The 26159-nt window shown below is 40.3% G+C and overlaps 1 protein-coding gene and 1 pseudogene across 4 annotated transcripts in view; one reads left to right on the forward strand and one right to left on the reverse strand.

Annotated features, from left to right (window-relative positions):
* The window catches only part of DMXL2 (Dmx like 2), a 167765-nt gene that overhangs the window by 38781 nt on the left and 102825 nt on the right, over nucleotides 1-26159 (reverse strand). For all 4 annotated transcript variants that reach the window (XM_008269002.4, XM_051821996.2, XM_051821997.2 and 1 more), the window contains exons 18-23: nucleotides 22439-24115; nucleotides 20050-20160; nucleotides 14708-14877; nucleotides 6999-7096; nucleotides 6239-6404; nucleotides 2859-3123 (exon numbers count right to left, since the gene is read on the reverse strand). In XM_008269002.4, coding sequence (XP_008267224.3) covers nucleotides 2859-3123; nucleotides 6239-6404; nucleotides 6999-7096; nucleotides 14708-14877; nucleotides 20050-20160; nucleotides 22439-24115 — 2487 coding nt within the window. The remainder of the gene's footprint in view (nucleotides 1-2858; nucleotides 3124-6238; nucleotides 6405-6998; nucleotides 7097-14707; nucleotides 14878-20049; nucleotides 20161-22438; nucleotides 24116-26159) is intronic.
* Nucleotides 8089-8307, forward strand: LOC127483740 (large ribosomal subunit protein bL33m pseudogene; annotated as a pseudogene).

Genomic DNA, 26159 nt, shown 5'->3' on the forward strand with positions numbered 1-26159 from the left:
ACCATTACATGCATATAAAACAACAAATTAGTATGCTAATGCTAATGAGAATCTAAGCCTTTCATTATAAGGCATACATTTGAAATCTAGGAAGAAAGAACCCTATCATGCACATTTGAATTCAATCAGTGTAAAGGCCTAAACTCTCAAGGGTAAAAAATATTCCCTAGGGGGAGGAGAGACCTTCACTTTGACTATGGCCTTGTCTAAATAAGGTTGGAGTTTGTGAACTCAAGAGGCTTCCATAGCCTTGGCAGCTCATGACAAGAGCCTCGGGTAATTACGGACGTCATAAATAAGAGTATCAATTGTTAAATCAACAACGGGAGTCACTGTGCATTTACTCCCCATGTAGAATCTCTGTCCTTAATGTGTTGTACTATGAGAATTAACAGTAAAACTAGTCTTCAAACGGTGCTTTATGCTTTGTGTGTCTGTGTGGGTGCAAACTGTTGAGATCTTTACTTAGTAGGAACTAAGTTGATCTTCTGCATATAAAGATAATTAAGAATGAATTTAATGAAGAATGGGATGGGAGAGGGAATAGGAGATGGGATGGTTTGTGGGTGGGAGGGTGGTTATGGGGAGAAAAACCGCTATAATCCAAAAGTTGTACTTTCAAAATTTATATTTACTAAATCAAAGTTTAAAAAAAAACTACTAAAATATTCCCTAGGGACTGGCGCTGTGGTGTGGTAGGTAAAGCAGTTGTCTGTAGTGCCAGCATCCCATATGGACACCAGTTCAAGTCCTAGCTGCTCTAGTTTGAATCTAATTTTCTGCTATGGCCTGAGAAAGCAGTGGAAGATGGCCCAAGTGCTTGTGTCCCTGCACCAGCATGGGAGACCCAGAAGAAGCTCCTGGCTTCGACTCAGCTCAGCTCCAGCTGTTACAGTCATTTGGGGAGAGAACCAGTGGATGGAATAACCACCCCACACCTCTGCTTCTCTGTTTCTCTGTATCTCTATATCTAGCCTTTCAAATAAATGAATAAAAAACAATCTTTAAAAAAACTATCCTTCCACACTATGTATATATAATTTATGTATATATATTCCTTAGTACCATTCATTGAAACAGTCTAGGATCAATGATTCAATCAGTAACAGTGAGGATTCTCACGCCCAGACTTTTGTCTCTAAATATTATTCCCCACTAAATAGAAGCAGAGTTATTTGGAGGACTTGTGATTTCCAGGTCTAGGGTAGGAAATGTATAAGATGAGCCTGTACTGTTTTGCCTTCCCAGAAAGCATGGAAAATTGAGTATTATGGAATAATGCCAAACACTGGAGAATCTGAGATTCTATTAAAAACTGACAATGATTCAAACACAAATCTATTTTAATCTGTGAGTTCAAAATAAATTTTTTAAAATTTATTTGAAAGGCAGAGTTACCAGCAGGGTGGGGGAAGGAGGAGGGAGCAGATCTCCCATCTGCTAGCTCACTCCCCAAATGGCCACGATGGTCAGAGTTGGGCCAGGCCTAAGCCAGGAACTGGGAGCTTCTTGTGGATCTCCCAGGTGAGTGAAACGGGCCACACACTTGGGCCATCCTCTACTGCTTTCCTAGGCCATTCATAGGAAGCCTGATTTGAAGTAAAACAGCCAGATCTCAAACTGGTACCCATATGGGATGCTGGCATCACAGATGGCAGCGTAACCCACTACACCAAAATGCCAGTCCCTCAAAATAATCTTTTTTTATTATTATTATTTTACAAGTAGAGTTATAGACAGTGAGAGAGAGAGACAGAGACAAAGGTCTTCCTTCCGTTAGTTCACTCCCCTAATGGCCGCTATGGCCAGCACTGCACCGATCCGAAGCCAGGAGCCAGGTGCTTCTTCCTGGTCTCCCATGCAGGTGCAGGGGCCCAAGGACCTAGGCCATCCTCCACTGACTCCCAGGGCGACAGCAGAGAGCTGGACTGGAAGAGGAGCGACTGGGACTAGAATCCAGAGCCCATATGGGATGCCGGCGCCACAAGCATTTTTATTTTTAAAAACAATTTTTTTTATTTACTTATTTGACAGGTAGAGTTGTAGTCAGTGAGAGAGACAGACAGAAAGGTCTTCCCTCCGCTGGTTCATTCTCCAAATGGCCACTATGGCCGGCGCTGCACCCATCCAAAGCCAGGAGCCAGGAGGAGGATTAACCAAGTGAGCCACGGCGCCAACCCCAAAATAATCTTTTAAAAAAGCTATTGACAGCTTTACAGGATGCACTTTCATGTACGTACACCATATGTAAGAGGAATCTTCAAAAAACCCACAAAAATGCATATTGTAAAAAAATTCTCAAATAAACTGATCTTTTAATTGCATTTTCCACAAATCCTGAGGCTCCCCCATTTATGTAAAATGTAACAAGAATCACACTTCTCTAACTGTTTTCAATTAATAATAAAGCATTAACACATTAATCTACCTCATTTTTGAACGGTGTACTATTTCCATACTAGAATTTATTTAGCTATTCTATTGATAAATAATTAAAATATTCTCTTTTTATTATTATTGCAAATGATGCTGCTAAATACCTTTTTTAAAAAATTGACATGTGATTATGTGGGAAGAGCTGGCGAATGTAGCAAACATCCAAAATGCTTGTTTAATACACATGATATTAGAGTAATAGTGATTCTGTCTTATATACTGAATGTATGAAGGTTACCTACTACTGCTGAAATTATGTTAAAATGTTAAATTCAGCCACAAATAATAATCCTTTAGTCACACAAGAAATTTTCTCCTAGGTGAAAAATCATCGGGGAATTATTTTTTATTTTAATCTAAGTGAACATTAGGTAAAAATTGTCTCCCTTTAACAAAGAGAAAGAAACCACAAGGTCCCCTACCTTGGTGTTCTTCATCCTCCTTTGGTGTTTGCTCCAGTAACGTATCCAAGGCCCGCGTGTAATCCTTCATTACCCAATAGGCAAGACTACGCAGGAAAGGATCAGGATGTAATCTTTTGCAGTTGAATCCTGAGCCATCCTTCTGGCAACCCAAAACCTTCTGATTCAAGATGGATATATAAGTGGATGAAGTCTCAAATTCTGATTCATATAAGCGGGCAATAACCATGGCTAACTGAATATCTTCCATTTTTTCAAGACATACCTGCAAATTTAAATGTAAGTACTTATATAATGATATCTAATATCCTACTAATATCATCACATTACCTACCACTTGAATTCTCACAGTAGGAAGAGGAGGATTGGGACTGCTGAAGATAGTTACATGATTATTTCTTTTTTTCTTTTTAATTTATTTAACAAGTAGAGTTATAGACAGTGAGAGATAGAGAGACAGAAAGGTCTTCCTTCCGTTGGTTCACTCCCCAAATGGCCGTGAAGGCCGGAGCTGCGCCAATCCGAAGCCAGGAGCCAGGTGCTTCCTCCTGGTCTCCCATGTGGATGTAGGGGTCCAAGCACTTGGGCCACCCTCCACTGCCTTCCCGGGCCACAGCAGAGAGCTGGACTGGAAGAGGAGCAACCGGGATTAGAACCCGGCGCCCAAATGGGATGCCAGCGCCGCAGGTGGAAGATTAACCAAGTGAGCCACGGCTCCGGCTGCACATTATTATTTCATAGTAGATTAATACCAAGAAGACGAAAGAACTAGAACTATCTTTTTAAAAAAAAAAATTTATTTATTTGAAAGAGTTACAAAGAGAGGAGGGAAGGAGGGAAGGAGGGAAGGAGGGAGGGAAGGAGGGAAGGAGGAAAGGAGGGAGAGAGAGCGCGCGTGCAAACGCAAGCTTCCATCTGTTGGTTCACTCCCCAAATGGCTGCAATGGCCAAGGCTGGGCCAGTTTGAGGCCAGGAGCTTCTTACAGGTGTCCCATGTGGGTGCAGGGGCCCAAGGACTCAGGCCATCTTCCACTGCTTTCCCAGGCACATTAGCAGGGAGCTAGATAGGCAGTGGAGCCCAACAGGATGCCAGCACTGCAGACAGCAGCTTAACCTGCCGTGCCATAGTGCCGGCCCCTAGAACTTAACTATCTTCTAGCCTACAGAGATCATTTATGCAACAGGCATGAAATGAAGTATGTCAATGACATCTGAGACGTAGTTCAATTTAAATAACAAATTTTAAATTAAATACCACTTATGACATTTGAATTTAAGTATCAGTTCCTCTTAATTTCCAACATATTTCCATATAATAAACATAAGTATTACTAGTTCTAGAGGACCTTCTATCCACATAACAAGTTAGTAACATATAGGAAAGCTAAATATGCTAGTCTTATTTTCTAGGTGCCTATAATCAGATGGAAGTACTGCTTTTGAGACAGGTCATTTGTAAACACTTCTCATCTTTACTCAAATATGATGGAACTTCAAACAAAGAGTTCATAGTAATGGAATTCAAAGATAGGTTTATTAAGGTGCAAAAACAATTTGAAATCTATGCATAGAAAGGATCCTCAAAACAATCATGAAAAATACATATCATGAAAATACCACGCCTGGATTTCAAGCTCATCTTGTACAATAAATTTGTCTTTTAATTTAATTTTCTCATGAACTTTGGAAGCAAACTCATACATTCTAAGCCAAACTTCCCATTTCAAAATTTAAAAAATTTTTATTTTAAAAAACTCATATGCCTGAGATTACTGTGAAGAGACTAATTTAAACTTAAAGTACGTTGTTTGTTGGGTACTTCCTATTTCTTCTATTATAGATTATTTCTATTTTTCCTTTACCTTTCTGGACTGTTCATGACAGAAAGTAATCTAAGAAGATGATATTATAAACAAACAGAAGGATTTCTAATTACTCTCAGCTGCCAGGATTACATAAGGATACTTCAAACCGTTTGTGAAAAAATGAAATAAAAAATTACATTTATTTTGATCATTACAAAAACCCTCTGGGGGGCCAGCACCGTGGCACAGTAGGTTAATCCCCCGCCTGTGGCACTGGCATCCCACATGGGGCCCCAGTTCTAGTCCCAGCTGCTCCTCTTCCAATCCAGCTCTCTGCTGTGGCCTGGGATAGCAGTGGAGGGTGGCGCAAGTGCTTGAGCTCCTGCAGCCACATGGGAGACTGGGAAGAAGCACCTGGCTCCTGGCTTCAAATTGGCACAGCTCCAGCCATTGCAGCCATTTGGGGAGTGAACCAACGGAAGGAAGACTTTTCTCTCTGTCTCTTTCTCTGTTATTCTAACTCTCAAATAAATAAATAAATAATCTTTTTTTAAAAAATCTTCTGAAATAAAATACACAAAGGGTCTTACAGTTTATGGAAAAACTGCACAGATTTCAAAAAAATTTGTACCAAAATCTACATCTTCATATATCAAAAACTGCAAAGTTTTATCTCCTCATATTCATTTTCCAATATCTACAATTATGTTACAAAATAGCACATTGCAATTTCAAACTAAATTCTATAAATTTCACTTATAAGGAAAAGAACATAAAACATCTGCCTCTTTATACAGTATAAGGAGGTTGTGACCTATGTGTTTTAGTTTAGAATCATAAAATGGCCAGGAAGAAGACATTTAAACCATTTTCCATAATTCTTTTCATATATTTTATCTATTACCTGATAATTCAATATGCCATATATAATATTATGCTTCTCCTCTGAATTAATTAATTTTTTTTAAAGATTTATTTATTTATTTGAAAGTCAGAGTTACAAAGAGAGAGAGAAGAGGAGGCAGACAGAGAGAGAGAGAGGTCTTCCATCTGTTGGTTCACTCCCCAGTTGATGGCTGGAGCTGCACCGTTCTGAAGTCAGGAGCCAGGAGCCTCTTCCGGGACTCCCACACAGGTGCAGGGGCCCAAGCACTTGGGTCATCCTCTACTGCCTTCCCAGGCCACAGCAGAGAGCTGGATCTGAAGCGGAGCAGCCGGGACTCTAACTGGCACCCATATACGATGCCAGCACAGCTTTACCCACTTTGCCACAGCACCAGCCCCTGAATTAATTAAAATTTCATTTATCATATTGCCACCATTTTATGTTAAGCAATATCTGTAGTTATTCTCCATCCTTATAACTTTATGACAAAAAAATTCCAATCTTCTCACTGTAGCCATTGGGGAGTGAATGAGCAGATGAAAGATCTCTGTCTCTCTCTCTGTAACTCTCTTTCATAATACATAATAAATACATAAATAATTTTTTTTTAAAAATCCCAATCTTCTCTACAACCTTTTCAGGTTTCCTGTCTAGTACAAGTATTTCACAGCATGCTTTCTCATTTATACCTCGATGGCATCTTTCAGTGAACCAGCCAACAAGAAAAAAGCAGCAGATTGTTCAAAGCGTTGTTTTCCAAGTAAAGAAAAAGCATTTTTCAAAGCAGCTTTACGCCACCTATCCTCATTAAAGTTGTGGCTGAAAAATGTCGTCATTTTTTCATCATGCTGTGACCTGCAACAAGAGCACAATCACTGTGGATTCTGCCAAATTTAGAATGACTTTAATCCTATAGAGAATGTGTGCACACATCCACCACACAGGACGGGTAACTTCTGTGACAGGCATGGGTTTCAAACACTTCGTTATTTCTTCCAGGAGGGAAAGCTAATAATGCTTCATGCTTCACATACATACAAATGGAAGCCAGAGCACTTTTTACTTCCCAGGGTGCTTTTTTGTTTTTTAACAGCATCCCACCCTCCAGGTTAAGTTGAAAAGCTATGTTGCCCACTTTCCGGTGGATAAAGGAACTAAGACAAAAACAAGTTTTGCTGCATACTTGTTGTACAGTGTGAAATATGAATGTTGACCTTAGAACAGTCCCATCTCCTCTATAACATCAGTTTCTTACCAACCACATACCATGCTCTCCCAACAATGCTTTATCTTGAACAGTGACTAACGCAGCAATGTAAAAACTGCTGTTCCAATGGTATTTTTAAGGTAACAAATTGGTGTTTCAAAGATTAGATTTTGCTGTTGGCAGCTTTCTATAGACATGCTCCGAGAAATAGAAAAGTCACACCAAGTGTGGAGGTAACTTACCTAAACAGACCCCATACCACAGCTTTCTTCTTCATTGAAAGGTAGAATAATGCAGCATCCAAGGCATCATTGTTCCTTTGAAAAGAAGCTTTAGCAACCTATGTGGTAGACAAAATACCACTGTAAACCAATACTTGATGAAAGAACTGCAATCAATCCATCAACAATTAATGCTTTCCTGCTGCTTCCATGGCTATTAGAAATGATGGAAATGGGAAAAGTTGGCTCCATTTCATTGTCTCCAGCAGCTTTTTTTTTTTTTTTTTTAAGATTTATCTATTTATTTGAAAGGCAGAGTTACAGAGAGGCATAAAGAGAAAGGTCTTCTATCCTCTAGTTCATTCCCCAGATGGCCATAATAGCCAGAGCTGCACTGATCTGAAGCCAGAAGCCAGAAGCCAGAAGCTTCTTTTAGGTCTCTCATGTAGGTGCAGGGGCCCAAGACCTGGGCCATCCTGTACTGCTTTCCCAAGCCATAGCAGAGAGCGGGATGGGAAGTGGAGCAGCAGGGACTGGAACTGGCACCCATATGGGGTTCCAGCACTACAGGCAGCGGCTTTACCTGCTGTGCCACAGTGCTGGCCCCTCCAGCAGCTTTTAACACATGCACCTAGAGACAACCACTGGCTGCCAGGGATTACAAAAAATAACAGCAGGGATTCACTGGCTACATGCACATACCTGGCATCTGCCTAAGCACCTTCATTTAACCTGCTGAATCACTACAGGCCATTTTACAGAGGGAGTGACAGAGGCACACAGAGGTTAAGTGAAGTAGCTAAGGTCACACATTAAGGCGTAAAAAAGTGATTAGACTCAGGCAGTGATAAAACTAACACAGGACGCAGGATATTCAAGAGATATAGGTATTTTCTTTAAAATTCAACATATTACCTTTCTAAAAGTTTTATAAAACTTAACATGCTAATATCTGCAATAAAGGTGATTTCCCAATTTAGGGCTCTCAGAACTAATATTGATACAGACATCTACGAATAAACAACAACTAGATGCATATACATAGACACGCGTTACAAAAACGATGCACAGGACTTTGGGCCGGTTATGGAGGCTGCACAGGAGCAGTGCCATGTTCTTCTCGGAGGTCTCTTTTGCTAAGAGCAAGTAACAAATCATTCTGGTGATAATGACAAGCCAAGCTGGCACGGGTTTCTCCTTCAGCACCAAAGAGAAGCCAGCTACAGGTGAAACTGACTTGCATTACGATCCAGCTGTGAAAAAAACAGTCCTCTGTGTGGAACAGAAAAAAATATCCTCCTTCTACATACAAGAAATGAATTTTTTTTAATGAGAACACTGAGGGCAGGAACCTAATTCAGAAATCTGCAGTGTATAGCACAAGAGAAGAACTGGCATAGAATCACTGACTCCTGGGATTTAAAGGCCATTGTGAAGGAAAACAATGCAGTGAAGTAAAGTTCTTTGGATTAGGACAGATACCATTGCATCACATTTATTTATCTTTCTGGATATTTTTATAGCCCTTAATAAAAATATTAAATAAATATAAAACATGCAGATATATCCCAATATCTTTTTAAGCATACTTTTTCTGTTATTTTTCAAGAAAACTGACAATTCTGAAGTAGTGACACATTCTCACTTTTGAAAGGCAGCATTACAGAGAGAGACAGAGACAGGCAGAGACAGGCAGAGAGAGAGAGAGAGAGAGAGAGAGAGAGAGAGAGGTCTTCCATCTATTGGTTCACTCCCTAGATGGCCGTAACAGCCAGGGCTAGGCCAGGCTGAAACCAGGAGCTTCTTCTGGGTCTCCCACATTGGTTCAGGAGCCCAAGCACTTGGGCCATCTCCCACTGCTTTCCTGGGCCATTAACTGGGAGCTGGATTGGAAGTGGAGTAGCTAGGAATCTATTCGACGCCCATATGGGGTGCCAGCACTGCAGGTAAGTGCCCAACCCAGTACACCAGCCCCCTTTCTCACATTCTTATTCCTTTATTTAGGGTTTACAAATTTTAAATCTTAGTAATTCCACAAAGAAAAGCTTTAAAAGTACGTAATTCTCCATGTGACATAATTGAATGTAATCTTTGAATCACATAATCTTAAGTTGCTGAATTTATTCAGAGCCAATTGAATAATTCTAAAAATTAGGCCACTATCATTCTATGTAATTATATTGTTTTGAACAAAATATTAATCATGAATTACTTCTGTAAGATGCTGAGATGTCCTCTTCAGACCAGTTGAGAGTCATAACAATAAAAACACAGTGGGTGTTCTATTAGCTCACAATGACTGGAAACTTACTGAAGTATGAGGGAAAGGGGAAAAGACAGCTGAAATCATATCACAAAAAATGCTTTACACTGAATACTGCCTTAGGGGGTTCATTTATATTGCCTTCTTACTTTTAAAAATTATTTTACTTCAAAAAGTTTTATTAACATGGAATACTTTTTTAAAAAGATTTATTTATTTGAAAGGCACAGTTAGACAGAGTTCTTCCATCTGCTGGTTCATTCCTCAAACGGTTACAATGGTTAGAGCTGGGCCAGACCAAAGCCAGAAGCCAGGAGCTTCCTCTGGTACTCCCACGTGGGTGCAGGGGCCCAAGGATAGGAGCCATCTTTCACTGCTTTCCCAGGAACATTAGCAGCGAGCTGGATGGGAAATGGAGCAGCCAGGACCTGAGAGGTGCCCAAACAGAATGTCGCATTGCAGACAGGGGCTTTACCCACTATGCCACAATGCTGGCCCCAATATTTGCATTTGTTATGGAGTATAGTACAGTATCTCAACAAAGATACAACCAATCAAGCCAAAGAATTTGGCTTTACATTTCCTTTTCTTTCTGTTCAGAATCTACTAGCTCCTGTATTTGAGTTCTTCACATAGAGTGCAATACATTATTGTGAACTATAGTCTTCTCACTGCTATGAAAACACTAGAACTCATCACCTCCATCTGACTGTGGCTTTATCTTTTTAATGTGTGTTATAGTACCCATTACTCAGCCTCCTTCAATGTCTCTTTCCCTTGTCCTCCCCGGTCTCTAATAATCACTATTCTAAGTTCAGATCAACTATTTTTATTTTAATTTCCAAATGAACCCCTTCTGTCTCACATTTTCACTTAACACAGTGACCTTCAGTTCCATTATTTTACTGTGAATGTCAAGATCTCCTTCTTTTCATAGCTAGAGAATGTCCCACTGGGTAGATATAGCACATTTTCTTCATCCAGTCATCCAGCAATAGACATCCAGACTGATTCCTTATCTTACCAATTATGAACAGTGCTGCAGTGAACATAGGAGTACAGGCAGCTCTTTCATATGCTGATTTCATTACTGGAATATAAACCCAGAAGTGGATAGCTGGATCACATATGGTAGACCTATTTTTAGTAATGCTTTTTGGGGGACCTCTATAATATTCTCCATAATGACTACTAATTTCATTCCCACCAACAGTATATTAAGAGTTCCTTAGAGTTCCTTTTCTTTTTTTTTTTTTTTTTTTTTTTTTTTTTTTGACAGGCAGAATGGACAGTGAGAGAGAGGAGACAGAGAGAAAGGTCTTCCTTTTCCGTTGGTTCACCCCCCAAGTGGCTGCTGCGGTCGGCGCACCATGCTGATCCGAAGCCAGGAGCCAGGTGCTTCTCCTGGTCTCCCATGCAGGTGCAGGGCCCAAGCACTTGGGCCATCCTCCACTGCACTCCCGGGCCACAGCAGAGAGCTGGAGTAGAAGAGGAGCAACCGGGACAGAATCTGGCGCTCCGACCGGGACTAGAACCCAGGGTACTGGCACCGCAGGTGGAGGGTTAGCCTATTGAGCCGCGACGCTGGCGAAGAGTTCCTTTTCTACCACATCCTCACCAGCACTTGATATTCTTTGTCTTTATAACAATCACTCTAGAAGGAGTCAGATACTATCTTCTTGTAATTTTGATGTATACTTCCCCAGTGGTCAGTGATACTGAGCACTTTTTCATGTATTCGTTGGCCCTTGGTATTTGCTTTCTGAGCAAAGCCTATTCAGATGCTGTCTCCATTTCTTAACTGGATTTTTATTGAGTTTTTTTTAGTTTCTTATATATTTTGGATATTAACCATTTGTCAGATGTAGCTGGCAAATATTTTATCCTACTCTACCAGTTGTCTCTTCACTCTGTTATTTTACTTTGCAGAAGCTTTTTAGTTTGTTATAATCCATTTGTCTCTTTTTACAGCCTGTGTTTTGGGGTCCAATATAAAAATTTGTTGCCTATGTCATACATTTTGATATGTTGTATTTCCATTTTCACTGGTTTCAATGGGCTTTTAAATTTCCCCTTTTCTTCATTCAAGAGTAAGATGTTCCGTATTCATGTATTTGTATAATTCGGGGCTTCTTTTTGTTACTGAATTCTAGTTTTATTGCATACTGGTAAAAAAATATATATAACGTGATCTAGCTAAGTTGGAATTTTTTAAGACTTCCTGTGTGGCCTAATAAGTGAATTATCCTGGGAATGTTCCATGCTCTGAAAATAATGTATATTCTGTAGTTGCAGGATGGAATGTTCCATAAATGCCTCTTGGGTCTATTTGATCTGCAGTACAATTTAACTCCGATGTTGATTTTTTGTTTTTGGTGAGGGGAGTATGGATGATCTGTCCATTAATGAAAGAAAGGTTTTGAAGACCTCAGTATTGGAACTTATCTCTCTCTCCCTTTAATAACTGTTTTATAAAGTGGGATGCAATGTATTAGGTACAGATACATTTACAATAATCATATTTTCGTGTTAACTGATCACTAGATTACTGCATAGTGGCCTTTGTGTCTTTCTACAGCTTTTATTTTGTCTAAGAATAGCTACTTTTCTTGCTTTTGGTTTCTGTTTGCAAAGAGTGTGTTTTTCTATCATTTCACCTGTCTGTGTCATTGCCAGTGAAGCGCATCTCTTACGGGCAGCACATCGTTGCCCTCCTTTTAATCCTATCAATTGGTTCGTATCTTTTAGTTGGGAAATTCAGTCATTCACATTCAAGAGTTTTATTGATAAGTAATGATTTAGTCCTGTCATTTCTGAAAAGTTCTTCTGTTTATTATTTGTGTTTCTTTGGGGTATCGTACTTCCTTGCTTTTTTTTCATATGCCCCATTACACCAGAGCTTGCACATATAGGTATCGTTTGTTTCTATTGCTTTTATCGAGTGGCCTTCATGGTAAAAGGCTTTCTTTCTCAAGAAGTTTCTTTGAGTGTTGGACTGGCAGGCTCTTTTAGACTTGTTTCGAGTTGGATGCTGCAGCTTCATTTCCCTGTATTTCCTTCCACTGCAGCTGAGTTCCTGAACGCATCTTCCCCAGCCGCCATCTCGCTCCTCTCAGGGTTATGTCATTTCCCTTCCATTTTTCTTTATATTTTCCCTCTATCATTTAACTCAGTATTTCAATATGCTCAACCATTTTTAGAGAAAGTTTTATTCATATTCAGCTAAGGATTTATTTTACGTGGGACCTTCAAGAAGTTCAGAGAAAGTTAATTATGAAAAACTAGGTACAGATTTCAAAATTTTGCACCAAAATAAACTTGTCATTCAACTTTCTTCTTCCATAAATTGTTGAAATACCCTCAATGTATATTTTAAGACAAAAAATTATAAATGACCTTGATTTAATTTTAAGAAATAAATTATTTGTGAAAATACAATATATACACATATTGGAAGCAATTAAAATGACAAAACATATTGCTGACAAGAGGTCTTTAGAGGATGCATTAGAAAATGTTCTAATAAAACGATATATTCTCTCTTGTCTACTGCACTGGGGTATAAAAAATATAATGTAGATATTTATCATTTACTTGCTGTAACAATTTTCCCTGTACAAAAGGAACTACATTTCTTAGTTGGTGTGGGAAGGAATTCCTCCCTACAATTATGTCTATTAGGAGAACAAATACTGGTAGTTCCTAGACTGTCTTACATGCTTCAGAAAAATAATACTTGTATACTCATGTTTCAAACCTTCAGCTGGTAAACATGTACACCAGAGTCACAGGATGGAATTAAGATGGAGAAACCATAGCCCTAACACCAGTCTGCAAATTAAAATCTCTGGAGCGAGATGGGAAATATGCATTCTTTTAAGATTTTTATTTATTTATTTGAAAGTCAGAGTTACACAGAGAGAGAAGGAGAGGCAGCGAGAGAAAGAGAGAGAGAAAGAAAGAAAGAGAGAGAGAGAGAGGGAGGGAGGGAGGGAGGGAGGGAGGGGTCATCCATCCACTAGTTCACTCCCCAATTGGCCGCAATGGCCAGAGCTGCGCTGATCCAAAGCCAGGAGCTTCTTCCGGGTCTCCCACACTGTTATAGGGGCCCAAGGACTTGGGCCATCTTCTACTGCTTTCCCAGGCCATAGCAGAGAGCTGGATCAGAAGTGGAACAGTCGGGACGCGAAATGGTGCCCATACAGGGATGCCAGCACTGCAGGCAGCTGTTTTACCCACTATGCTACAGCACTGGCCCCAGAAATATGCATTTTAAATGTTTGCCAGGCAATTCTTCTAACATTAAAATTTGAGAACTATTGCAGTGGTACAATACAGGGAAAAGTCTTGCATCTTTGGGATTAAAAAATATTCACAGCTCATAAAATGTGCTGACTGTACTCCAGGGAATTTCAATGTATTCCTAAAAGTAAAATGAGAACTCTGTTTCCCAACCCTTCCAGAGTAAGAGCACAGTTATGAATGATGGGAGCTTGGGCCTGTTACTGAAACTCTGTTCTGTCATGCATAGTAGGAAATGGAAAACATGGAGTTGATGATTCTATGAAAGATCTATGAAAAACAATCAGCATCAAACCTGGTACAGAGTAGGTGCTCACTGAAGTCTAATTTCTGCCACAATGAAAGCATTTCAGCTTCCACTTACAAATGAAACAAAAAAGCATTTTTTCCAAAAGGCATCTACCATGTAACTGACTCCAAAAAACCACTTTAAAAAGTTTGTAGCCTGTTGCACTTGCTGCCCACAGATATGTACAAGAACACACAAATCAAAGCTATTTTTTATTGGATGATATCTTCAGTGTATAAAGGAAGCTTGCTATTTATTAAACTAGTCATGCTGAGAATACTTTATATAAAAACGTTTTGGGGCCAGTGCTGTGGCACAGATGGTTAAGCTGCCACCTATGACTCTGGCATCCCATGTGAATGCAGTTTGAGTCCCAGCTGCTCTACTTCTGATCCAGCTCCCTGTTAAGAGCCTAGGAAAGCAGTGGAAGATGGTCCAAGTGGCTGGGCTCTCCACCCATACGGGAAACCTAGAACAAGCTCCTGGCCTCAGTATGACTCAGCCCTGGCCATGGTGGCCATTTAGGGAGTGCATGGAAGATTCTCTCTCTCTCTCTAACTCTGCCTTTCAAATAAATAAAATAAAATCTTAAAAAATAATAATTTTTCCTATGTAATGTAGAAGGACAAGAACTTTAGTTTCTAAATTTTGATTTTTGTATTTTATTAAACTGGAACATATCTCAACCAATAACAGACAATATTGTTGTTCCACAGACACATATTATAAATTCAGTATACACAGCAAAAGACAAGTGATATCATAATATATGAACACTATAATAAAGCAAAGTTTTTGCAATCATCAAATAATTTTACTTAAAAAATGTTTCAAGAGTCTTTTGTTAAACTTCCAAATCTAATGAAGTAAAATTACCTTTTCAATGCATCTTCGAAGTGTGTTAATATTTCTCACCCACCAACCTATTCCCATTGCTCTTAACTCAGACCACTGAGGGTCCCCTCGCTGAATTGCTGGAATCATATTAATCAGTTCTTCCTCAGCCTCAGAATGAAATGCCCAGGCAAAATGGCAGGTGGACACACCTACATTGGAAATGAAATAACAACATTCAGAATGAGATTTAAAAAAAAGAAAAAGGACAAAAACACTCTTTGCATAGTGACATATTCATTCATTCTGGAAAGAAATTTTAAGTATAAAGAAAAATGTATGAATGCTGGTGAGGATGTGGGGAAAAAAGTATACTAATCCACTGTTGGTGGGAATGTAAACTGGTAAAGTGACTATGAAAGACAGTTTGAAGATACCTCAGAAATCTGAATATAGACCTATACCATATGACCCAGCCATCCCACCCCTCAGAATTTATCCAAGGGAAATTAAATCAGCAAATAAAAGAGCTATCTGCACCTCCATGTTTATTGCAGCTCAACTCACAATAGCCTAAACATGGAATCACCTAGGTGCCCGTCAACGGAAGATTGGATAAACAAATTATGGGATATGTAATCTATGGAATACTACACAGCGGTAAAAAAAAAAAAAATATGAGGGGCGGGCACCGTGGCGCAGGTTAATCCTCCTGGCACGAGCATCCCATGTGGGCGCCGGTTCTAGTCCCAGCTGCTCCTCTTCCCATCCAGGTCTCTGCTATGGCCTGGGAAAACAGTAGAAAATGGCCCAAGTCCTTGGGTCCCTGCACCCATGTAGGAGACTGGGAAGAAGCTCCTGGCTCCTGGCTTCAGAATGGCGCAGCTCCAGCCGTTGCAGCCATTTGGGGAGTGAACCAATGGAAGGAAGACCTTTTGCTCTGTCTCTCCCTCTCATTGTCTGTAACTCTACCTCTCAAATAAAATAAATAAAAATCTTTAAAAAAAAAAATGAAATCTAGGCCGGCGCCGCGGCTCACTAGGCTAATCCTCTGACTAGCGGCGCCGGCACACCGGGTTCTAGTCCCGGTCGGGGCGCCGGATTCTGTCCCGGTTGCCCCTCTTCCAGGCCAGCCCTCTGCTGTGGCCAGGGAGTGCAGTGGAGGATGGCCCAGGTGCTTGGGCCCTGCACCCTATGGGAGACCAGGAAAAGCACCTGGCTCCTGGCTCCTGCCATCGGATCAGCCGCGGTGCGCCGGCCGCAGCGCGCCAGCCGCGGCGGCCATTGGAGGGTGAACCAACGGCAAAGGAAGACCTTTCTCTCTGTCTCTCTCTCTCACTGTCCACTCTGCCTGTCAAAAAAAAAAAAAAAAAAAAGAAAGAAAAAAGAAATCTGATCATTTGCAACAAAATGGAGGAATCTGGAAAACATCATACTGAGTGAAATACGCCAGTCCCAAAGGGACTGTTCATATGTTCTCCCTGATCTGTGATGATTAACTGAGCACCTAAAAGAAAACCTGTAGAAGTGAAATTGAGAAGCAATGACTTGAGGTTGAGAAGCAATGACTTGATCAGCCTTTGTCCTGTCAAGGAACAACTTACTATTTTATTCTTTTTAGTATTTTCTTTTTTCTACTTAATACGATTGGCTGAACTCTTTAAGTAACACAGAATTATTCTTAGGTGTTTAAATCCAATTGAAAATTGATCCCTGTGGGAATAAGAGAGGGAGGAGATGTACAGTTTGCCACATGTTCCCTTGGACTTACTCATAAGGGCAAAGCTAAAAACTTGCCATGGGACTCCAAATCCCATTAAGTTGGCAGGTACCAATGCCATCTTTTTTTTTTTTTTTTTTTTTTTTTTTTTTTTTTTTTTTGACAGGCAGAGTGGACAGAGAGAAAGGTCTTCTTTTTTCTGTTGGTTCATCCTCCAATGGCCACTGCGGCTGAAACGCTGCGGCCGGCACACCGCGCTGATCCGAAGCCAGGAGCCAGGTGCTTCTCCTGGTCTCCCATGCGGGTGCAGGGCCAAGGACTTGGGCCATCCTCCACTGCACTCCCGGGCCACAGCAAGAACTGCTATATTTCAAAAGCTGTACCTATGAAATCTTTATTTATTAAATGAAAGCTTTCAAAAAAAAAAAGAAAAATGAAATTTGTCATCATTTAGGAGTTAATGCTGTAAGTTACTGAATTCAATAATATGACAGGACACGCAAAATCCAAATTCCTAACTTTTTGTAAAATTTTCCTCCTATAAAACTAGGGATACTAAGCACTAAAGCTTAATCATTGGAAAGAGAGAGAGATTTGAAGTCTGAGCCACTCACGTGTACACAGACCAAACTTGCTGACAGGGAAAGCATCACTCATAGCGGAAGCACTGGGCCTGAGTGCTGGAGCGTTGTTTCACAGCCCCCTTGCTGGAGGACCGCACTCCAGCACTGAACACTGAAAAGTGCCCCTCTTCCCTCTGGCCAGGAAGCTAAACAGCACTTTGAAACAAGCTCTAAACCTCATCAGAGTTCCAGGGAATGCCGGGGACACGTCAGTCACGTGGTACATCCCTCTGTTGTTAGTGCCTTGGGTCAGAAGTGGATTAAAGCTGCCTAATCATGATGCTACATGATAAACCTCATGTTTTGCTTTTGCTTGTTTGTTTGTTTGTCTGTTCTGGAAAAAGGCAACAGATATCAAAGGGTGTATTTAGGTGCAACAAAACAGGTTTGGTGGTATCAGCAGACATGGGAGTACAAATGAATTTATTAGTTTCCTGAAAACACTCTATTCCACTTGGAGCAAAGAGCGAATATGAGGGAGTGAACAACACATAGTGGTGACAGAAAAGGGAATGCTAGGAAGAATGCAGAGAAGCCTTGGAAAGAAGCCAGGGGAGTCCAGCAGCCAGGTACAGAAACTTATCAAGCAAAGAACTGTCTGAGGTCAGTGGGAGTCACATTACAACATGGACCTCCGAACACTGCAAAGCCGTCCATTTTACTAGATATAAGTTGTTTCATTATCAACTAGTATAGATTTCATTTGTAGTTTTAAACTTTTTTAATAATTGGTACTTTACAGTAATTCCTTTAGAAAACATAAAAGAACAATTTTGACTGAGTAATAATTAAGTCTTTTAAATGTCCCACTGCCAACATTTACATATACCTGTGCTTGAAATCATCACAAAATTATTGCAACAAGTCTTAACTACCTCTACAAATTTAGGAAATAAATGGAACAAATTTTAGTAACATTGATTTTTAAATAAATAACATAGATTTGTAGTTTTTTTAGGAACTAAAAGGCAATTAATTTTCTATTTAAATTTTTGTCTGGTTTAAGAAAAGCTTACTACATCAAAAAAAGTGGTATTCTGCTTTAGAAACTACTGTTCTAAAGCAACGCAAAATGAACAGTTATTGTTCATATAAAGTTCATAATATGTAATATACTCTACAACCCTAAATATAATTAACATTTTGATATGAATAGGAAGAAACCAAAAATGTACAAAGGCATATCAGAAGAATCAGGCTCAGAAGGCAAGACTAAGAGAGCAATGAATGTGTATGGAAACCTATCGGGTGAAGATATTAGGGGAAAAAGAACAAGGGCACCGGGAGGAGGTTGGTTTCATCTACCTCCCAACAGCCGGCTATTCGCTGCAGCTCATCTCTGCTCCTCATAGCCTTTCTATCTATGTAGCAGTTACTTCCCTTTTTCCCTGAAAACTGCTCCCAGGACCATCACCCACAACTGTAGTTAAAGGGAAATGGAATTTGACAAAGCTTTAGAATCTGACCAGTTTAGATCTCCTTGGGCAATGTACACCACTGTCATTAACTGATGAAATATGATTTGAATATCATTTCACAGTGAAATATTAGACAATGCTGGGGTTTCTATTAAAATGATCCAAGTGGCATAGCTTGTTTAAAGCGGTAATATCAAATGTTAGTACTGGGTTGAGTCTGGTATCATCAGACTGCTTCTGAACAGTCTTTCTGAAGGGCATTTTGGCAAAACTGAGCGCAAGAGTCAAGAATATTCATGTCCTTTGACTCCTGACCTAGAAATTACACTGCTAGAAAACATGAGCGAATCATCAGAAATATACATAAATATTTACATGTAAGGTTCTAAGATTGTTCATTAGTCATAATTCAAATAGGAAAAAGTACAACAAAATCTAAATGTTTCAAAAATGAAAGATTAGATAAATATATTTCAGACACATGAAAGATTATAAGTGAACTGTTTAAAATCATTTTTTCAAAAAACACTGATAAGGTAAAGGCTTGTGCCATGGGTATCAAGCCTGGTCCTCTAGGTCCTATAATACTAATGCATATGAGGATACGTCTAAAAGTTCATGGAAAATGGAATTAAAGATAAGTTTGGCCTGGCTGAGTCCTGGCTGTTGCAGCCATTTGGGGAGTGAACCAGCAGAAGGAAGATCTTTCTCTTGATCTCTCCCTCTCTCTCTGTAATTTGGCCTTTCAAATAAATAAATAGATCTTAAAAAAACATTTGTAAGTAAGAGGGTTGATATAAATCCTTATGTCTCAAATAAGGGTAAATGGCAGACAGTGCACACTGCAAGTTCAAAAACCACTGGGGCAACATGGCAGACCTTATTAAATGTCAAATAACTAAGAGTATAATGCTCACATTAAAATTAACACAAATATAACATAGACAGCAGAACTGATATAACTTTCAAAGGAAAGACAAGAGGTAAAGAAAATTTTTAACTACTTTGTGGAGAGATCCTTTGGGTTACAACCTCAAGCCTATCCCATTTACTCTCCATTAGTAAGATGGCACCATCTTACCTACGACATAATCTATGCCCCTGATGCCATCTTAGGCTCTGGCCCCTGTCACCATTGCTACAAGCCAGGTGACCAGGTGGCCCAACCACAGGTGTCAGCTCCACCCTTACCCTAATGGGATTCGCTTCTCCTATTTCCCTGTCCCTTGCAAAGGTGTAATAGGACCTGCTTCCCACTCACGTATCCTCCTGATTCCTCTCTCTCACCCTCCCACCTCGGTCTGACAGGCTTCTCCCACCCAACAATAAACCTTTCCCTTAACTCCAGTGTTTGGTGTGTTTTGTGGTGGCCTTACCCTCTCTAAGTTACTGTAACTTTCAGGAGTAAAGCCTCACAAACTGAGTTAGATAAATGAAAGTCACAGAACTGAGCTAAAAGATACACAGAAAAATGATATGCGACAGAAAGATCTTATGCCAGTGATGGGTATGCATACTCATATAATGATCTGCCCAATGCTTATACACAAACATAAATATATATACTCACCACTTCAGCACTAAATAAAAGCTGTGCAAAGGTTTAAGCAGTAAGTGAAATACCTTGATGAAGTAGCTGTGCTCGGTACAAAGGAGGCAGGGATGTCAAAAGGCATGTGTGCAAGCGCATAGCTAATAGGTATCTTAAACCACACTCATCTAATGTGTCTCCTCCTGTAATATAAATAGAAAATATGTTCAAGGAAAAAAGAACACAACAGACCACACACCAATAAAACATTAAAAATAAACATTAAATGTAATAACAATAATCTGTACCAAATCTATATATGTACATCTTCATAAAAATGTTTGAGTAATAAATTCCTAAATGATTAATGGTTTTGGAAAATGCAATGATCTGTCAGTACAGGAAACAATGACATTCACATTTATTCATAATAAATGAAATAAATCTTGAAATATAGTAAAAAATATTATCTATAAGTTATAGATAACTTTTAAAAATATTCATTACACGAATTCAGATGAGATTTAAGAATAGTAACTAAAGTGAAATGATCTGTTATATAATTAATAGATAACATTTTTCTGGCTGATAAGCTTAATGGAAACACAGTACTACCAAAAGGTTACAGGCCACTTGGGAAGTGCTTGGCTTTAATACTAAAGTGAGATGGAAGCCACTGATACAAACTGGGCAGGAAATGGTTTAACGTGATTTTGTTTTTCAAAAAAGATCACCAGGCCGGCATTGTGGCACAGTGAATTAATCCGTGGCCTGCAATGCCAACATCCCATATGAGGGCCAGTTCAAGTCTTGGCTGTTCCACTTCCAATGTAGCTCCCTGCTAATGTGCCTGGGAAAGCAGCAGAAGACAGCCCAAGTGCTTGGCCTTAGCCACCCATGTGGGAGACATGGATGGAATTGCAAGCTCCTGGTTTTGGCCAGGCATAACCCCAGCCACTGCAGCCATTTGGGGGTGAACCAGAGGATGGAAAATCGATCTCTTTCTCTCTCTCTCCCCCTCTCTCTCTCTAACTGTGCCTTTCAAATAAATAAATAAATATTTAAAAATAAAAAAATTTTAAAAAATCACTGGCTCCTTAGATGGAGGTAACATGAATGCAATGGATAAAAGACTTTGTAAGTAAATCGACAGGAGACAACAGTGCCTTGGACCACAGTAGTCACCACTGGGGTGCTGGGAAATAATTGTGTTTGGAATTTACTAGAATGGATACCATTTTCCAAGGGACTGGATGAGGGGTGTGAGTGAAAGCAGAGTCAGGAGTGCCTGTGAGTTGTCTCACCTGGATAAATAGAACTCATTTATTTAGCAACATTTACTGAGATGAGTAAACTGACTCTGAAGTAAATGAATTTAATCTCTGAACTCTAGTTTCCACCTGTGAAAGAGACATTCATTTCTGCCTTATCTACATCATGAATGTTCACTGTAACTGTGACAAACTATTTCCATACTGTCTGGCCAATGGTACAGTTTTGAACCAGAAATTTTAAACTATTGTTCATGGCTATAACATGCCTACTTTCTTAATGGCCAGAATAAAAACTAGTATTTGCAGCAAAAGCTGAAGGTTACTCTGAACAGAATCTCACTCTACTGCATACAACATAGTTACAAAATAGGTCAAAGGCTAAAGTCTTCAAAATTTGTTGTTCTTTCAATCTATACAAGAGAAAACCCTGAAGACATCAAAGGGGGTAAACCTATATGAAGAAATATTTTCAAAATGGCTGTGAGAACAGTCTTTTCAACCCAAATTCAGAAATCTTAAGAAATAGCAAAAAGGAATACAGGTCTGGTCCACACATGAACCATATTTCTGCTCCTTACTGCCTATATGATCTTAGATGAGTCACCTAATTTCCAAAGGTTCAGTGTCTTCATTGAAAAAATAATATAACAGTTACTGATGGAAAGGCTGCTGTGAAAATTAATTTGATAAAGTATATAAAGTGTCTGGTACCCAGCAATTCTTCACTATTCCACAATATTCACCAAGTAAAGGAACGGTCAATAAATTTTACTTTCCTTTACTAATGCCAGCATTTACACACAGCACCATTACCTTGAACAACCTGCTTAAAAGAGAATGGAGCCTAGTTTCAAGAGGTACCCAAAAGCTTTTCTAGTTAAAAATGAAGTTGCCAAGATAAGTATTACATGAAATGCCTGAAAACCACTTTCTCAAGGGACTTTCGGAGAAAATAATTGTCAACAAAACTCATGTCACTATGCACATGGATATCACAAACCCATGAAGTCACACGTGCAAGCAACAGCCTGCCATGCCTGTCTCTTCTTTTACAGTATATTGAGCATATGATAGAATGGCAATCATCTGTTAGGAAGGTCTTTTCCCCACTGGGTTTAAAAGAAAGGCTGCAATTTGTCAGTCACAATACAGGTAACACAAATATTTATTAATGACAACTTTATACATTTTTAATGAGAATATTTACCTGAGTAACTCTTATCTCTGCTTTCATCAAGCTCAGTACTGGTGGTAGCTACTGTATCAGCCAGGGCTACAAGAAACATCTGCTCCAAACGGGTAAGGCCTGGTAGACTTGAGTGCATAAGATGACTTGAAAGTACCCTAGCATGTTCCTGGCCAAAGTAAGCTGGTCCATATTGTGAAAGATTTATTACTTTTGACTTGTTTTCTCTCTTTTCTGGCTCTAAATCAATATCATCTGTTGTTACATCCTGGATTTGGAACAGCTCTGAATACTGATCTGCTTGACTTTCGGTATGATCTTCAAAGCTCTGTGGTATTTTTGTACTTTCCTCTGAAATTCTGTAGGATGTATCCTGATCTGCGGCCAGCAAGGCATATAGTGGAAGTGGAGGAATAGAATCTATCTCTGTATAATCTCGAGTACCATCTTTTCCTATGGTGACTGTATCCTTGGCTGTACTGCCACTTACACTAATAGTTCGAGAAAGATGTCGCTTAGTTCCTTCTCCAGCATCAGCATCTCTTACTATTGCAACTTCACCAGCGATACATTTTACTAAATGAGAGAGAATGGCTTTGGCCCTTCGAACTTTCCCTAAATCCATCAATTCTAACAGTTGAGTTGGATGATACTGTGGGAGAGTAGGGGAAAGTACATGTGCAGCCTCAAATAAGCCACCATCTTGAACCACAGTCGGTGAGGAGAAAACATCATCGGCAACAGCTGCACCTTCAACAATACTTTTTCTTGCCAACACATTAGATTTAAAGGCAGAATGATCACGTACTGCTGTCTCTTCTGCATCTGGACTATCAGCTTCAGGGTCTCCAAACTTGACAGCATGCTTCCACTGTGCATATACATGCATTTCACAATCCATCCCTACCACCAATATCCCATCTCTCACCCAAGACAGAGAGACAGGCAGTGATGGTGTGCCATCAACAGAAGACACTAAGTCTATAGACCTAAGAAGAACCCATCTTGACCTAACTCCCTGCTTGATACTACCACCTAGTGGTAAAGTAATAATAGCCACGCCATCCTTACTGTTGGTTTGCTCAGTTACAATTCCTGAAAGTCTCCCATACATGAAGATATTAGCACCAACTCCCACTGTGAGAATGTGGGAGCCATCTTCCTTTGATACCCAGTCCAAATGTACTAAATGTTTAATATTTGGAATAAGGTATCTATCTTTGCTCAAAAGTGCATCTGATTTGCTATATACAAACAGATTACTGTCAACACTGACCCTTGAATCAAGTACACTCCCAACCTTAACCAAATCATCGAGGTGAATTGTTTGTTCTAAAACCCATTCTGACCCTCCAGTAGATTCACATTCAAATATACAAACATGCATGGAAAATTCTTTAGAAACAAAACCATTGTGCTGGACAGGTTGCTTGTAAGCCACGGCAAGGCGACCTGTATATGAACAGCTAACAGCAACTGGTCTTCCCACAATGCTCACTGTACTGCTATTATCTTCTCCTTCATCATTCATCAAGGGCCATCTCCTCCAATGATAGGTTTCTTTCTCTTCACTTTTATCACATTGTGGGTTGGTTTCCATACAACATTTCCAGAAGCGTACTTTATTGTCAGAACAAGTTGTAACCACTAAATATGGTGCAAGGCACACTGGATAAATTGAAGAAGAACTCAGATGGCCTTAAAAAAAGAAAGCACAGATAGTCATAATAATTTAACCATTAAATAATATGCTAATAATCAAAGTCCAGGACACGATAAATCCAAAAGCATTATGAGCTTCTCTGGCATAACTCTGTAGTACCCTATTTTTTTTTTTTTTTTTTTTTGACAGGCAGAGTGGACAGTGAGAGAGAGAGAGAGACAGAGAGAAAGGTCTTCCTTTGCCGTTGGTTCACCCTCAAATGGCCGCCGCGGCCGGCGCGCTGCGGCCGGCGCACCGCGCTGATCCGATGACAGGAGCCAGGAGCCAGGTGCTTTTCCTGGTCTCCCATGGGGTGCAGGGCCCAAGCACCTGGGCCATCCTCCACTGCACTCCCTGGCCACAGCAGAGGGCTGGCCTGGAAGAGGGGCAACCGGGACAGAATCCGGCGCCCCGACCGGGACTAGAACCTGGTGTGCCGGCGCCGCTAGGCGGAGGATTAGCCTAGTGAGCCGCGGCGCCGGCCTGTAGTACCCTATTAATTAGTGTCCTATTCTAAATGTCAGTTGGCCAAGGTATCTAAAGAACTCTTGAACAGCCCATTAGTAAATCAAAACATGCAATGTCGAATGATTCTAGATAAAGTTTAAATGAGACAAAATTAAAATAAAACTGAAAATCAACAACTCAACCTTTAATCAATAAATGTGCTATCTGCTGTAATTTATAAACGCCTTCAGCATAATATACCGCCTCACTTTCAACACAGATGCTTAATTACCAATTGCCCTTCAAATGCCCCTACCCTGCACTCAAATAATCCAGACCCCAGATTTACTCCTATCATCTCTTTCACTTCAGAGAGCTAAACAGACCAATAGATCTCACCCTTTTTACCAGGTTGAATTCATCTTCTCTTAACACTGAACCATAACCCCCATTTTTACCACTACTGTCAAAGACTAACAACACCCATCTACTGTCAGCTATAAGATAAAGGGTATAAGTGATTAAGATTTGGGGTCAGAGGCCGGCGCTGTGGCCTAGCAGGTAAAGCCACCACCTACAGTGCCAGTTCAAGTCCTGGCTGCTTCACTTCTGATCTAGCTCTCTGCTGTAACCTGGCAAAGTAGAAGATGGCCCAAGTCCTTGGGCCCCTGCACCCTCGTGGGAGACCCAGAAGAAGCTCCTGGCTCCTGGCTTTGGATTGGCCCAGCTCTGGCCATTGTGGCCATTTGGGGAATGGAACCAGCAGATGGAAGACCTCTCTTTCTCTCTCTCTCTGCCTGTCCTTCTCTGTGTAGCTCTGATTTTCAAATAAATAACTAAACTTAAAAGAAAAAAGACGGGCCAGCGCCGCAGCTCAATAGGCTAATCCTCTGCCTGCGGCGCAGGCACACCAGGTTCTAGTCCTGGTCGAGGTGCCGAATTCTGTCCCAGTTGCCCCTCTTCCAGTCCAGCTCTCTGCTGTGGCCCGGGAGGGCAGTGGAAGATGGCCCAACTGCTTGGGCCCTGCACCTGCATGGGAGACCAGGAGAAGCACCTGGCTCCTGGCTTCGGATCAGCATGGTGCGCCGGTTGCAGGGCGCTGGCTGCAGCGGCCATCAGGGGATGAACCAACGGCAAAAGGAAGACCTTTCTCTCTCTCTCTCTCACTGTCTAACTCTGCCTGTCAAAAAAAAAAAAAAGAGTTGGGGTCAGTCCAGCTGTTGCAGGTATCTGAGGAGTGAACCAGTGGATGGGAGATAATTGGCATCAGTTACAACTTCCCTTGGAATGTTACTGTCAAATAAGATATCTGAAAGCATTTTATAAAGCCCCTGTAAAATACAATTTGTTAACATGGGCCCAAATAACCTTATTTATGTATATCCCAAACCCTCCAAATACTTGGAAGGATTCAAAAATCAGCCTAGATCTATGCTTGCCACACAAACCTGGAGTACCTCTTCCTAGTCTGATCTTCCCAACTGTGAATGCAAACCTGTCTAGGGATGAATAAGAGAACAGTTATATTTAATATCATTCACCAGTAAATGGAATAGTCTTAAACCTCCAATTCTAGTTCCCCAAAATATTATT

Source organism: Oryctolagus cuniculus, chromosome 12, assembly GCF_964237555.1.
Source record: "Oryctolagus cuniculus chromosome 12, mOryCun1.1, whole genome shotgun sequence".
Lineage (NCBI taxonomy): Eukaryota > Metazoa > Chordata > Mammalia > Lagomorpha > Leporidae > Oryctolagus > Oryctolagus cuniculus.